Genomic DNA, 15555 nt, shown 5'->3' on the forward strand with positions numbered 1-15555 from the left:
ACGTGTGGCTTCAGTAATAAGGTCCTAGAATTTTCTGGCTGTAAAATGCTGTCTTTTGTGGAGTTCTGGGCAGAGCTGCTATGGTGAACTGGGGAGGAGAGAGAGAAAAACCAAACAAATGGGGTCTCCAGCCCCCACAGGCCCTCTCTCCTCTGATCTATTTGCCATTTGGGGACCTGAATAGTTGTGTTTTGTTTGTTATTTTAAAAGGGCATCACCGCTTGAAAAGAAATAAGTAAGGGAGAGTGGGTTTAAAATTGACCCACAGCTGATTTCACAGATAGGCAAACTGAGGCCCAGAAAGGTGAAGGGATTTGCTTAAAGCTCTCAAAGGTAGGTGTTGTGGAAACAGAGTATCCCTTCTATTTCTCAGCAAACTTGACCCCAGCTTTTTAACTTTTCGGGAAATCTAGGACCCCTCAGAGAATCTCATCTGACCCACAGGCACTTTTCCTAGAAAAATGCACACTCATGACAACCTATAGAATGTGTGTATTATTTCCCGCAGATCCCTCTGCCCTAAAGCCCACAGACCCTGGGTGAGGGCCCCTCTGAGCTGAGAGGATGGGGTATTGGAGAGAGCAATGGACGATGAGTTGGGAGTCCTGGGTTCAAGTTCTTGGCCTCAGTTTCCTCATCTGTGAAATGGGGAAAGGGTGGACCTCAATGGGAAGATATCACTGGGCACGGCAGCTCCTCCTGCAGCCACATGTGGCCCACATCCTGGCCCCTCGGTGGAGCTGCTCTGGTGGCCGGCCCCAGCTCTGTCCCTTCCCCCAACATTTTGCCTCCATCTGCTCTGGCTTCCACACCCCTAGGCCTTGTTCTCTGCTGAGTGATCAGATCAGCTAACCTGGGCTGTGAGTTACTGACCACCAAGGGGTTCAGGATACTAATCCTCTCACAGATAACAGGTCTGCCTGCATTTAACTGGGAACTTTCTGGAATCACCCCAGCTCACCTCAGAGAGGTAGAATGCTTAGGTGTCTTAACTGAGAGTGGGAAGACTTTCCTGGGGAGACCAGATTTTGGTTCTGAGCTGCCTATCACGTAGCATCTAGACAAGATGATGAGTGGCTAGAAACTCTGGACTGGAATTCTGGAAAAAGGGGTTGTAGAGACGCAGGTTTCAATTTTGTATGGCAGTCAGTGGCTTTTGCCATTTGCAGGGGTGGTGGGGTCACAGAAAGCTTTGTGAAGCTGATGAACAGAATAATGCACAGACACAGAACCATTTTATTGACAATTTAAGTGTGTTCATGACCACCCAGGGCCTCCCCAGGAATTCCCAGCTAAACCCTGGGTGGAGGAGATGGAGGAGGAGATGGAGGGAAGTGATAAGAGGGCAGGGGAGAGAGAACAGAGGGTAGTGATTTTGGGGGAGAAGAGGCGGGGTGCCAGAGAGAATGCAGCCACCTAGAAACGAAAGGGAAGCTGGGCCTCCAAGCCTGAGGTCAGTGAGGCCAGATGTCGCCTGGTGTGGGGCAGGCAAAGTGGATCAGGCCCACTGTGGCTGCAGGGGCTTGGGGGGGCATTGGGTGGGCGGGACTGGCACAGCTTCCTTCCGGGGAGCCCGGGGGTGGGCACCAGATTGTGGTGGGTTCATGAAGTGTGGGAGGTGGAAAGAGGAGGCAGCGGATGTCGGACACTTGTTCTGGAAGTTTGGCAGCAAAGAGGGAGGAAGGAAGTGGCCCAAGCTGTTGGGTCGAGAGAAAGGTTCGTGGTTTTTAATTTAAAAACTTTGGGGGAGCAGGATGATTATTTTTCCAGAATAAGGGAGACATGTGTGTGTTTGAGGAAGCAGCCAGTGAAGAGAAGACCCTGTAATTATCAGGACCCCTGACAATTCAAGGGTCCAGTGTGGAGGGGGGTTATCTCCAAAAGGCCACCATAAACAGTCTTCTGCCTGCTGAGACCCAGGGGTCTGCACTGGGCTCTGGGCAGCTCAGAGTAAAGGTGGGAAGGTTTACTTTAGAGGAAATTGGCAGGAAGCAGTCTTGGGTAGTAGGAACCTCTTCCCATCCCTATGTAGGAGAGACTTCTCACAAATGGCCCAGGAAGAAGTGTGGCTGAGGGTCCTCATCCCTATCTTGCAAATGGGGAAACTGAGGCCCAGAGGATAAACAAGCTGGTAGCCACACTGGGTGAGGACCCAGCTCTTTCAGCTCCCCGTTGATTGCTCCCAGGCTCACCTGGCTTCCACGTCAGCATTTTGGGCTGTTTTAGGCCAGCAAGAGTGGTAAGCCCCCTGCGGGCTGACAGCCAGCAACTCCCAGGACACTGAGCCTGCCAGGCAGCCAGAAAGCAATTTCCCAGTGTGAATCTTGCTTTTCACGGCCCATTAGCACATTCCCTATGTTCTTAGCCGCGCTGGACCCACTCTCAGAGCGCCCTCTCCATCTGTCTATTGGAGAGCAGTGTCCACACCCATGGGGCAGGGTGCTCTACCCTGGGGAGCAGCCTCTTCCCCTCCTCACCATGGCCCCCGCAACATCCTCTCCTGGCTTTCCTCTTCCCCAAGCTTGGCAAACAAGGTCCATTTTGTTTCTGATGATGCCAGCTGTTCTCATCACTTCGTAGATAATGATGCCTATAAAAGGCATTTCTTGGGCATTTACTAGACCCCAGGGGCTGTGCTAAACCCATCGCATACCTTATTGTATCTCACTGAATCCTTGGAACAACTGCACAGGACCGGTACTGTTCTCATGTACATTTCACAGGGGAGGAAACAGATTTACGGAGGTTAAGTAGCTTCAGGTAAGTGGCTACCCCATGATTTGAACTCTGGTTGGCCCGGCTCAGGAATCCCTGTTCTTATCCCCATAGAACTTCCCTCTCCAATATGGTAGTCACTAGCCACATACATCTGCTCAAATGAAATAAAATTAAAAATTCAGTTCTTCATTCCTACTAGCCAGCTTTCAAGTTCTCTATAACCATATGAAGCTAGCGGCTGTCACATTGGACAACATGGAATATTTTCACCGTCACAGGATATTCTGGTAGAGAATATTACAGATGGAAAGGCCTCTGTACTATTTAGCCTCATTCCCACCCAAACCCCCATGTGGCAGATGAAAGAAAGTGAGGCCCGTGTTGGGGCAGGCCCCTGCCCAGGACCTCCCATCGGGACTGAGAGCTGAGATTCTGTCCCTCCTTCTGTCTGTCTCACACACATGCCTCCCCGCCCACGTTCTGTGCTTACTGATGTGGATGTATATTTCATACCCAGGGTGAGACACGTGCGCCTTGTCACACCCAGAGCCCCGTGGAATCTCACACACAGGGCATTGCCCAGGCTGGCCGCCCACAGCTGTGGGCAGACAGGCTCCCCTTGACCCCTTGTCACCCAGGAACACCTTCACAGACCCTCCCCGGACCGTCTGTGGACACTCACACTGGGTTCTCACACGCAGGCCTCATCCCTTTCTCTTAGGACCCCTGGTCTCAGCCTTCCACCCTGAGCTCCTCACCTTGGCCTCCTCCCCTCCCTGCCCTGCGCAGTTTCCAAGCTCCTGCCCCACCCCATGCTGCCCACCTGCTCAGCTCAGGGCCTCAGGGCCGTGGGAGGACTGGGCTGGCTCTTTTGTTGTTTGCCAAGGCTGCTGGGCTGTGGCCACTTGCTCATGCAGGACGGGAATGCAGAAATAGGCCTTTTTAAAGCAAAAGATACCAGAGAGGAGGTTAGTTTCATTTCTGCTGCAGATTCTCCTCTGCCCCTTGTCTCCCGGACCCCCAGCACCATGGTGAGCAGGGTGGATAGAGACCCAAGGCTGCATAGGTCGGGGTGAATTGCCTAGTTCAATATCACATTGAGGAAAAGTCTGGGCTCACAGCTTTGTGAGCCCAGAGCCCCTGCTCTAGAGGGTCACACGTTCCTGCCTTTGGTGGAGTCAGAAGAGCAAGTGCAGGTGGCCTGGATCCTCTTCACAGATGCACTAGGAATATGCCTGTTCACTCGAGGCCTCAGTTTCCCCATCTGTTAAATGGGGATCCTAATGTCAACTCCGCAGTTCTGCTATGGTCAAGAAGGAGCTTAAAGGTGCACGTGCATTTAAAAGGAAGATACCGTCTGGGTGTGGGAGAGGCTAGTACCCTCTGCATCAGTAGCTCTGAACTGGTTTTGATAAACTCCTCCCTCTGAACAGCTGCTAAAAGCTATGCATCCTTGCCCCAGAAAAAAATGCACATACCTATTCTCAGAGGCACAGGATGTCCTTCTGTGGGTACACGGGCCCTGTGGCTGCCCTCCCTAGTCAGTTCCCCTAACTAGAACCTAGTTAGGACCCCCCAGTTAGGGGCGCCTGGGTGGCTCCGTTGGTTAAGCAGCTACCTTCGGCTCAGGTCATGATCTTGGGGTCCTGGGATCAAATCCCATGCCAGGCTCCCTACTTAGCGGAGAGTCTGCTTCTCCCTCTTCTTCTGTGCTCTCTCTCTCTTGCTCTCTCTCAAGAAAATAAATAAAATCTTTAAAAAAAAAAAAAAAAGGACCCCTAATTAGAAGCTGGGATTTACACAAAAGCTTGGCACTGTGTTCTGAGAAGGAAGTTTAGCAAATGTACCTTCTCTTGTCTTACAGATGCAGCTCTTAGGTCCTCAGCTCCTAAGGCAGAGCCTAGGTTCATAGGGCTGCCAAGCTCCCCTGCAGAGAGTTGTATGTGACCCTCCCCATCAGTGCCGGCGTCAGAGCCTCTAGCAGGAGACCCCCAGAGGGCAGGCAGGAAACAGTGCCCTGGACCGCATGTTAAATGAAAATACAGATCCCTTGTGCCCTCACCTAGAAGCTCTGGTTTGGTTAAGTCTGGATAGGGCCTTGGTATATGTGTTTTTAAAATATCCCCGGGGGATTCCAAAGCAGCCAGTTTGATAAGCACGGGTCTAAGGTCTTTGCTTGGAACGGAATTTTTCATTTCGTTTTTTACTTTTCACTTAGAATTTGTTTCTTTAGTGGAGAAATTATATCCATCCCTCCTTCCTTGCTTTCCTCCCCCTACTCCTCCCCTCCATCCCTCCAGCCCACATTATTTGAAAGCTCTGGACCAAACACCGGCTGGATGCTGGTGAGTGAGGCAGGACCCAGCCCCTGCACTCAGGAGCTTATAGCCGCTCTCTGCCTGTGCCCCTGCTCTCCCTGGAGCTCTCCAACCTTTCCCGGATGAAGCCACTTTAAACACTCTCACCTGGGGCCTTGGGGATTGTGGTCTCCAGCTGGGCAGGGACCTGAAGGTCTTTGGGTCCATCCCCCCTGTCTGGGTAGGGTGGGCACCTTTGAGAGACCAGTCATGTCCTACCTTCTTCAGATGCCTGTTCCTGTTCCTAACACCCTGACATAATGTCCACTCCCCTGCCTCGTTCAGTCTCTCTCACTGTGAATTCAATCCACTTCTTGTTTCTGCAAAGTAGCATTTATGGAGGCCCCGTGTGTAGAAGACACTGGATACGAGGGCATGGGGACGTGGGAAAGAAAGTTAAAGTCCTGGAATTTACCATCAGGTGAGAGGGACAAACAGGACAAACAACAGAGCAACTGTGAACTTGGGCTAGATGGGGAGGGGCCGAGTGCTCTGGGAACACAGATGAAGGCGTCCTTAACAGGGAGGCTTCCCTGGGAAGGAAACTCAGGTATTGCTGCTGTCCTGGGGTGGGAGGAGCAGGGGCTTGGGGGAAAGGACAGCAAGGGTGCACCCCACCCAGGGAGGGTCCACTGTTACATGAGACGAACCACTTGCTGAGGAATTCTAGTGTAAGTGCATAGCCTAGTGCTTTCCAGTGCTTTCTTATAAGGTCACATTTCCTGGTCTCATGCTCCCTCCTGGCTGGCTCTTCCTCATCCCTTTCCAGTTTTCTATTGACTCCATTCATGAGGCTCAGACATGAAATCAGAGACACTATGCCCAGGGTGTGTGCAGAGACGGCAGGCTTCCTGGGCTTGGACCCGCCCTTGTGCTGAGGATAGGGCATCAAAGTCTGGAGGATGTGATGAGGGGTGGCCAGATCAGGAAGCTGGGAGTGGCAGGCTCCCTTGGGCGGGGCGGGGGGGGGGTGTTGGTGGCGGGGGCAGTGTGTATGCAAATACCCGAGTTCTAGACCTGGCTCTCTCTACAGCTAGCTACATGAGCCGTCTACACTGAGCTACACTGGGGTTCAGAGTCTTCAGCTCCACTGCTAACGTCAGGAATCAAAACCTGCATTTTAATAAGACACCCTGGTGACTCATATACACATTAAAATTGAGGAAACCTGCCTATAGACCTGCTTCTTGCCATTAGTCTGTGGTTAGGGAACTAATGGCAGTGACAATCGTCAGGGTCTGGCTGTTTAGGGGCCTCCTCTGGAACATGACAGAATTGCACTAGATGACCTTCGTGGTAGGGGGTATGAGGTCGTTCCTACACGCACCACCTGACCCTCCTTACACTAGGTTTGTTTTTCCAGGCACTATGTTTACATTTTTTTTTTTTTAGAATAAGGGGCCAGTATTTAAAAATTGGGAAATTTCACATAAATATCCAGACTGCAGGCTTTTATCAAAATATTGAACAATTTGGGAAACGGGCCACCTTCCACATGGCAATAATCAGTGTCCCCATACAAAGCACAGACAGAGCCCTCGCTCTAAGTGTTTCCCTACCGCTGGTGATAGGAGGATTACAAATCAAACACAGCTGCTGTTTCCCACCTGTCTCACTAGCAAAGATAAGAAAGTTTGATAACACACTGGGACAAGGGTGGAGGAAAATGGTCCCCTTGCATACCCGGGAAAGTAAGTCGGTACGATCTCTAAAATGGATAATCTCCTATCATCTATCACAATCACCTACCCTTTGACCAAGTAATACCAGTTCTCGAAGTGGGTCCACAGACACCTGCACACGTGGGAAACATAGTTCTAAGGCACATGTAGAAGGTTAGTCATTGTAGGGCTGTTTGTAATATGCATGGAACTATGGACTGAACTAACCTAATTGCCCACTGATAGGGGACTGGCTAGATGAATTATAGGACAGCCTTTTGATGAAATAATGAGGAACTCTGTATGTTCCAATATGGAAGGAGTGTCTCCAAAATATTTCCTGGAAAAAGGAGGGTGCAGAACAGCATGCGGGGTCCAAAGCCCTTTATGTGTTGGAGAGTATTTGCGAAAAGATGCTCAAGGAATGGAACACTGGCTGTCCCCGGGGATGGGACCTCAGAGACTGCTGTACAGGGGTGGGAGGGAGCCTTCTTACTACCTACATTTTAATATCTTTTGAACTTGAGTCATGTTGATGTGCTCCCTACTCAAAGCCCGAAAAACTAAAATCTTTCGGAGACAAGATTCTGTGACCTACATGATTCTAATGTTTTACAACCTGGTGGACCCAACTTCTTACACTTCTGGAAGGCTCATCCTTCATGAGGCCAAGGCCTCATAACCTGCAGGCGGGCGTTCTCCTGGGTCTCCAGCCCTGCCCTGTCCCTGAGTCAGGCTACTCGCTCCCGTGAGCTGAGCAGCCCTGCAGGAGGTCTCCCTAGCCAACGAGGTACAGATGCATGAACTTTGGCATGTCCTAGCGAAGCATCCCTTGGGCCCTTCCTTCCCTCCTTCACCTTCTCTGTCCTCCTAGGGGAGCGTTCTCAGTGGTGCGCAGGTGCGTGAAGGTGCTGGCTGGCCAGGAGTATGCTGCTAAGATCATCAACACCAAGAAGCTCTCGGCCAGAGGTAGGTGGCAGATCCGTGCTTTGCTCACCCTCTGGGGCTCTTCTCCCCTCTATGCTTTGGGTTAGAAGCAGGACCTGGGTCTGACCCCCTGGGTGATGCTGCAGGGGGAGTCTTCTTCCTGTGGGTATTATGAGAACAGACCCCTCCATTTTCCTTCCTCATGAGATCTAGAGGACACAGCCTCTCGGACAGGCCAGGCTCTCTGCCTCCTACCCAGGGTGCAGGCTAAGGTGCCAGGCGGGACTTCCTTTCCCTGCCCTTCTGCCACTTAATTCTTTTCTCATCTCCAGACCTGTGCACCCACCATTCCCTTATCTGGCTCCTTACAAGGCTGACCCTCTTTCAACCTTCAGGTCTCAACTCAATGTCACACCCTTTGAGGGACTTCCCAGACCCCTACATCTGAGGCCGTCTCCCCCATCTTATATCGGTTATTACTGTTTACCTTCTTTGTGGCTTTCCCCCAGTCTGCGCTTGTCCCATTTGCTGGCTCGGTCCCTTACTTAACATGCATCTTGGCTATAAGCTCCAGCGGGTGGGGACAGCTCTCATTCCCTGCTACACCCAGTACCTAGGACAGCACCCAGCACATCCTAGCGCTCTACCAGTGTCCAGTGAACTCTAGGGGCATCCCGCTTCAGCCACACTGGTCCACCCTCTCATCCCTAACTAGTCCCTAGAACAGGGGCTCCCCAGCCTGTCCTCACTCTGGAACCCCTAGAGAGCTTTAAGATCTCTTGATGCTTTCCTCCCCACCAAGGGGTTGTAACTTCATCCGTGTGGGGTGTGACCAGAATTTGAAAAAAAAAAAAAAAATCCCCAGGTAATTCTGGTTTGGAAGTGGTCCTAGACCAGCAGAGTCAGCATTACCAGGAGATCGCTAGAAATGCACATTCTGTTTCCAGGCTTAAGGAATCAGGATCTGCATTTTAGCAAGATACCCCGGTGGTCCATGTGGATACTGGAACTTGGAAAGCCTGCCCAGGAGCCTGGCTTCTTGCCGTTAGCGTGTGGTTAGAGCAGTAATGGTAGCATCCATGGTCAGTGTGTCGGGGAAGGTTATGTTCAAAAATCTAGTGCCTGCTCTGAATGGTGTCTAAGCTGCCTTGGGGACCCCTGGTGGTGGAGAGGGTCCTGCCGGGTGCGGCAGGTACAGGTGCAGCACAGGAGACATCATCTGAGGAGCTGGCGTCATGGCCAGGTGTTGATCTGGCATAGTGGCATCTGTGTGGGGGCTGGTGCCCAGCAGGTGTGGGGTTCACAAAGTCTGGTACAGGATGTTCACATGGCCCCCTGCAGGCCTCCCAGCAGGCCCCATGTTGGACCGTGCATTGCTGTCTTTCATCTCTCTGGCTCAGTGCTGCTGGGAGCCCAGCACTTTCTCCTAGTTACTGAACTCCCCGTGGGCAGCCAGTGTCCTGTGGGGAGAAGAGGCTGGGTGTGTGGAGGGTGGTTCTCTAAGGGTCGGGGGCCGAGATGGCACAAATTCGGTATGGAAGCTGGTGTGGACGGACGACACCCGTGGAAAGTCTGGAGCTGGAGCCAGGGGCAGGGAGCCAGGGTGGGTAGGGCGGCTGTGGGAGCGTGGCCTCACGTCCAGATGCTGGGACCTGCCTGGCTTCCTGTGGTGTGAGTGGCAGTCTGGCGCCCTCTGTGTGCTTTGGGTCTCTCGTGATCAAAGGAGATGTTCCAATCCCTGAGATACAGGGCGGAGGTGGGGCAGGGGCAAGATTAGCGCCATGGTTTGGGGCGACTGGTTGATGTTACTACAAAGTGAGGGAGGGTCAGGTTTCAAGGTCCTCCCTGGGCACTGGACCTCTTAAGCCACTTCACAGTATTCTCAGAGCGACACCTCTCCCTGCCTCCTGGTTCTCAGTCTCTCTCTCTCTGTCTCTCTCTCTCTCTCTCTCTCACACACACACACACACACACACACACACACACACTCTGACAGGAAGAGACATGTGTATGGGAGGCAGTGGAAGGGGCACTGTCCCTTTTCTGGAAGGTGACTAAGCATTCCTTGGGCAGTGGGGACTCTGGGCAGCGCCAAGGGGAAATCAGCAAGTCCCCTGTCTTTGGCCATTTGTTGAGACTTTGACATCCTTACAGGAAGGCAGCCCAGGCCTAGCTGAGTGTGGAGGGTGCGAGAGGGGAGGTTCTCAGGGGAACCATCTCAAAGAAGTCTGCCAACTGCAAGGCTTCTCTCCCCAGCGGGAGAGGAGGAGTGGAGCTGCTTCTAGCAGGTTCCTTTGTTTGCCACTCATGGTGCCTGGAGAAGGGAGAAGTTTGATGCTGAAGATTTGGCAACATACCCTAAGCTTCCCCTGCTGGCACTCCTGGGGACTTTGGCAGCTCTCTGCAGGGGGGCCTGGCCCACCCGGGGTGTCCGTCCCTCCCCTCACCCCAGGGAGTTTTGGCTTCCCCTTCCCCACCCGGGTCAGCCCCTTATTCTGTTGAATGGCTCCCCAACCCAGGAGATTATTTTTTTTATATGTATTTTAAAAATACTCTTTTAGATAAAATGCTCATAGTGTAAACAATTTCAAGAAGTCTTAAGGACATGGAATGGAAAGTGAAAATTTTGCCTGTCTCAGGCCCTGCCAGATCCCCTCAGGAGCCTTTCAAAAAAAGTGGCTGCTTTAGTTCCATCCTGGAGGGCTGGAGTCAGTAGGTGAGGCCCGAGCTCCTGCAATGAAAAAAACCCCGTCCGCAGCGACCATAGCTTGCTCGCTCAATGATAACTCGCTGTCGGGGGCTCCGTAGGCTTCCCAGCCACAGTCTTAGCCAGCGCAGAGAAGAAACTCCTTAATATGTTAGGGGCGCCGGGCACACGGATGTGGCTGGTACAGCCAGAAGTGACTGCAGGGTGCAGAGACCGCTATAGTAACCCTTAGCCATTTGAGCGCTGAGGGATCGCCTCCTTGGCTCCTGGGCAACCAGTCCCAGGACATGGGGTGATAAGCGTGGCATGGGCTCATTCATGCTGCCCCTCAGCTTCAGGTTCATGCTCTAAGGATCCGAAGACAGATCCTTCTCGTCTTCCTCAGTTTACTCCCCACCCCTGCCTGGCAATCTTGGCCCTTGGGATTATTCTTCCAACCTCCCAGGAGCAGAAGCCTGGTTGAGGCCCTCTAGAGGGTGGGAGCATTTCCTCTTCCAAGACTTGGAGGTCTATTTTTTTCCCCCCTGGTTTCTGTTCCTCTGGCCAGAGTCCTACCTGCCCGCTGGAGCCCCCCTCCCCCACCTCACTCTGCAGGTAGAGCCTTCCAGGCTGCCTGATTGTACTTCCCCCAATGCTCTGCCCTGCTGGCACTATCTGGCCCCAGGAACTTCACCTTGAACCTTACTTTCACTTACCCTTGCCTGCTAAGTTCTTAGGCAGGGCAGGGCCCCTTAGCCCCAACACCCTGGAGGCCTGCCCCTAGGGAGGGAGGGAGAAGGTTCACAAGGTATCATGGTGAACATTAGGGACAATCCTTCCAGGTACTTGGGCAGGAGGAGTCCCTCAGGCCTTTCACCATTGGGAGGCTGTTATCTATCTAGCTGAATGGATTGATTTGTCAATTAATTAATTATGAGAATGGGAGGCAATATGGTACAGTAATTTTGAACATGGATTGAAATTCCAGTTCTGCCATCTCTTAGCTAGGAGACCTTGGACACGCTGCTTAGTGGCTCTGGGCCCTGGGGCATGGCTGTGACTGACAGATAACGTCTTGCTCTCATCGCACCTATTCTCTAGGGAGGAAGACTGTAAAGAATATTAAACATATAAACAAGCGAGGTAATTTTAGGTAACAACGAGTTATCAAGAAAATGAGACCGGGTAGTGGGGAAGTGATGGGGCAGGAGAGACCCTCGGAAAAGGCAGCCGGGGGAGCTCTTTGAAGAGGTGATATTGTGCTGGACCAGCCTGAGGAGAAGGAGGCAGCCATGAGAAGACCCAGGGGAAAAGCATCCTAGGCAAAATGTCCAGCAAGTGCAAAGGTCCTGAGGTGGGAAGGGGCTTAGTGTGCCTGAGGCCAGAAAGGTGGCCACTGTGGCTGAAGTTCCAAGGCCAAGATGAGGCAGGACCAGCGGGGTCTGCCTGGCCATGGTGAGGAGTTTGGGTTACAAGTACAATGGGGAGTCTGAAGGGTTGTTGGAGAGTTTGAAGCCAGAGAGAGATAGAATCTAATTCATATTTTAATAAGAGGTCCTTGGCTACCAAAGACTATTGGCTGGAGTGCGGAAAGCATCCAGGAGTGGTTCCTCAGAGCTGTGGGTTCTAAAGAGGCTTGACCACCTTATTGAGTGACTTTGATAACGGGACTGCTCCTTATCACTGGACCTCAGTTTCCTTACCTACAGAACGGGGCAAGGCCTCAGAGGTCAAAAGAAACGCCGTCCCTACTTCCTTTGAGGAATGTTAGAAAATAGAAACATGTCAGAGATACAAAAACTGGTGAATAATATATATGTTTACATAAATTCAACAAATTCATGCTAAAAGCCCAGAGAGTGGCAATGTGGCGTGATTGGACAATGCACAAGATGATTGCCAGGTTCATAGAAACAGTTCCTGACATTTCTGGCAGTGAGGGCTGGCCATCAGGCCCCAGTGTGAGGCTGTGTGACCTGCGTGTCCTTTCAGTGCCACTCCTGGGTAACATGATGTGGTGGTGAAACATCAGAATTCTGCGCTTGGGTCCCTCATCCCCTAAATGTACAGGCTGTACCAACCTTGTTCCCTGAACCTATAGCCCCCAGCCCCCTCTGATAGGCCCCACTTGACTGCCCTGGTTTCCGGTTCTGCTGGGGATGGGTGGGGTAGGGGAGAGGGTTGTAGGGCTGGTGGGGGGGAGGGTGTCCAGCCGTCCTCAGTCCACTGAGGGCCCTCAGCAGCTCGGGAGGGAGAGGCCCCTCCTTTGTGCGGAATCGGTCTCCTACCATCCTGGAGGCTGGGGAAGGAAGCTGGGTGGGGGGGCAGCGGGAGGGAGGGGGGACCAGGGGGAGGTTGCCTCCCCCAGTGTAGGCAGCCTCCCTTCCCCTAGCCTATAGTCCACCTCCAGCTGGGGAGTTGAGCTTAGGCTCAATGGAGACAGGCGTGGACTTAATTGCTTTGCTGATGAAAAAGCCGCATTTCAGTATTACTCTTGATCTGTGCAGCCCATGGAGGGAGGGCAGGGGTTGCTCTAATGAAGGGACAAGGGAAAGGGGAGCTGCCTGCCTGGGGACAAGGGCTGGGACTTTCTCCGTCCTTACTGCCTTCCTTGGAGGCTGCGTGCTCTGAAGGGGCCAGTCAGAGACTGGAGTTTGAATCCGGGCTCTGCCTCTGAGTGTCTGCGTGGGGTCCCTCCTAGGCACCCTGATTTTCCCATTCAGAAATTGGGGGCTGGTGGAGGTGGGGGGCGATGAGTCAGGGTGCAGAGAGTGCTACAGCACAGTAAAGCTCACGCCTGGAGTCTGACTGCCTGGGTACAGTGTGTGGCTCTGCTGATCACCACGGATCAGGTGAGGCTGTGAGCCTGGTACTCAGTTTCTAGGAACCTCTGTTTCCTCCTCTGTAAGGTCGGAGCATGAAGGGTTGTTGTGAGGACTTGAGATGGGGTCGAGGTGCTCTGCACGGTGCCTGGCACGTAGTAAATATTCTACTCGTTCCCTTTGTGTTCTGGTTCTTTAAATTAAGGCGTTAACTATGGAATTGTGAGAAAAGCACCAGAAAGGAAATTGAGAAGTGCCTAAAATGGGGACAGTGATGCCCACAGAGCAGGATGGTTGGGAGGACGGAAGAGAGTCACGGGTAGGATTGTTCCCAGCAGCCCCAGGGCGGGAGACCACGGGACAGATTCTGAACAAGTCCTCCTCCCCGGGGGTCTGGACAGAAATCCTGGAGAGCAGGGGTGAGAGATCCAGGTAAAGCCCAGAGGCTGCCATATTCGGGCTCTACCCTGCAGATTCTCTGGGGTGTCCCTGGCCCGGAGTCCCCTGGAAGGGAGGCGGCCTCTGTGAATTAATACAGCTCTTCTGCTGCAGAGAAATATACACTCCCCTAGAAAGTTGATCAGTCCATGGTTTATTCTATAATTCAATGACTTCTTGAGCACCTACTATGTGCCAGGCATTTGAGTAGATGCCAGGGGTACAACAGGGACCAAGCACTTGCCTTTAAGGGTAAAGGTCCCCGTGAGCTAAAGTGAGATGTGTTGTCCTGAGGCCCTGAGAACACAGAGGAGGGCCCCCTCCTATTCTGGAAGGACAGGCTGCCGGGAGAGGGCATATCGAAGGACAGGTGGGCATGAAGGAGTGATGGCCAGTGAAGGACAGTGGGAGGTTGAGAGGGAAAAGTTCCAAGCTGAGAGAACCACATGGGTAAAAGCCCCCAAGCCTGAGCGCAAGGACTAAGCAGGGGGGCTCAGGAGAAATGCCATTTAGCAGTTCAGTCTGGCTGGAGTGCCCTGCCAGGAGGTGGCAAGCCTGGAGACGGGGAAGCAGGAGCCTACCCTGGGGTGGGGTAGGGGGTGTTCCAGGCTCAGCAGATGGGACTTGGAGATGCACCTCATTTGAGAACCCTAGAAACAAAGGCCCAGAGAGAAGAAGGGACTTCCAAGGCCCTGCAACCCCTCCCCCCATCCCCCCTTCTCTGCTGCCTCCCACCGCCTTCCTGGAGAACCCAGAGGCTCTGCCAGAAATGCAAGCTTATCCAGACGGGGGGGGGGGGGGGGGGGGGGGGGGGGGGTAGTGTGTGTGGTGGGGTGGAAGGGGCTGCCTTGGGGGCGCAGACCATAAGAGGCCATGAAGAGGCGGAGACAGTAGGTGAGGTTTCCTCCCTCACCTGGGACTCAGCTGGGTGTCTGTGTTTCAGATCATCAGAAGCTGGAGCGCGAAGCCCGCATCTGCCGCCTGCTGAAGCACCCCAACATCGGTGAGCTGGCGGGGGTATGTGTGAGGGGGGTGGGTGGAGCCTGGCCCCGTGCCCAGGCCAAGCCAGTGGGTCTTCCGGGCAGGGAGGGCAGCTTTTCTCTTCCCTGTGGATGGTGGCAGTAGGGATGGGAAAGGGGGTGCCTTTAATGGTCTCCACATTTCTCAGAGACCAGCTTGGTTGGGGGGAAGGTGAAGAAGGGGCCCTCCCTCCTAGCCCACGCTGCCGGCAGCCTCCTTCAGAAAAGCTGTTTCAGGAAAACTCCCGAAGCTCCGAAGCTCCGGGAGAGACCAAAAATAGGCCAGGCGTGGCCTTGACCATAACGGCCCACTCCCCAAACCTACCCCAAGCTGAGTCAGCCTGGCACTGTGGCCTGCCCACCTACCTAGACCAGCAGCCTGCCTGCCCCAGAGGCAAGCTCCAAGGTCCTGCCCCAGGGGCAGACTGAACACAGACTGCAGGGGAGAGGCTGGGCCTAGACCACGCTTCACGGCCTGATCTCCCCTCCTCCCCCATGCAGGACTGGGGGTCTGCATCCCTGCCCATCAGTGTTCTGAGTTGGGGTGGTGTGGCCAGGGGGTTGGGGAGGGGAGGAAGAGCAGATTCTAGATATAGTCCTGTCAAGGAATGGCTGTGTGACCTTGGGTGGGAGCCCTGTCCTCTCTGAGCCATTTCTCCCAATCTCCACAAGGAGATACTCTCTGCATCCCGTGGGCTTCCTGTTTAAAGGTGGATTCTGGTTCAGTGGCTTTGGGTGGGGCCCGGGATTCTGCATTTCTGGCACGCTCCAAGGCAATGCCAAGGCTGCTGCGTCAGACCACACTTTGAGGAACAAGGCCTAGGTGCTCTCTAAGGAATATTCCCACTCGGGCAGCCACCACGCCTTTGCCCTTGGGAAGGAAGCATAGCTCAGTGCCCAGAGCCCCAAGGGTTAACCCTCCTGCCA

At 53.4% G+C, this 15555-nt stretch overlaps 1 protein-coding gene across 1 annotated transcript in view; it reads left to right on the forward strand.

The window, feature by feature from the left end:
- Window positions 1–15555, forward strand: part of LOC111140840 (calcium/calmodulin dependent protein kinase II alpha) — a 58076-nt gene that overhangs the window by 6956 nt on the left and 35565 nt on the right. The window contains exons 2-3 of the mRNA XM_022493053.1: window positions 7611–7705; window positions 14553–14612. Of these exons, the coding sequence (XP_022348761.1) occupies window positions 7611–7705; window positions 14553–14612 (155 nt within the window). The remainder of the gene's footprint in view (window positions 1–7610; window positions 7706–14552; window positions 14613–15555) is intronic.

Source organism: Enhydra lutris, unplaced genomic scaffold, assembly GCF_002288905.1.
Source record: "Enhydra lutris kenyoni isolate GAN:26980312 unplaced genomic scaffold, ASM228890v2 scaffoldscaffold5, whole genome shotgun sequence".
Lineage (NCBI taxonomy): Eukaryota > Metazoa > Chordata > Mammalia > Carnivora > Mustelidae > Enhydra > Enhydra lutris.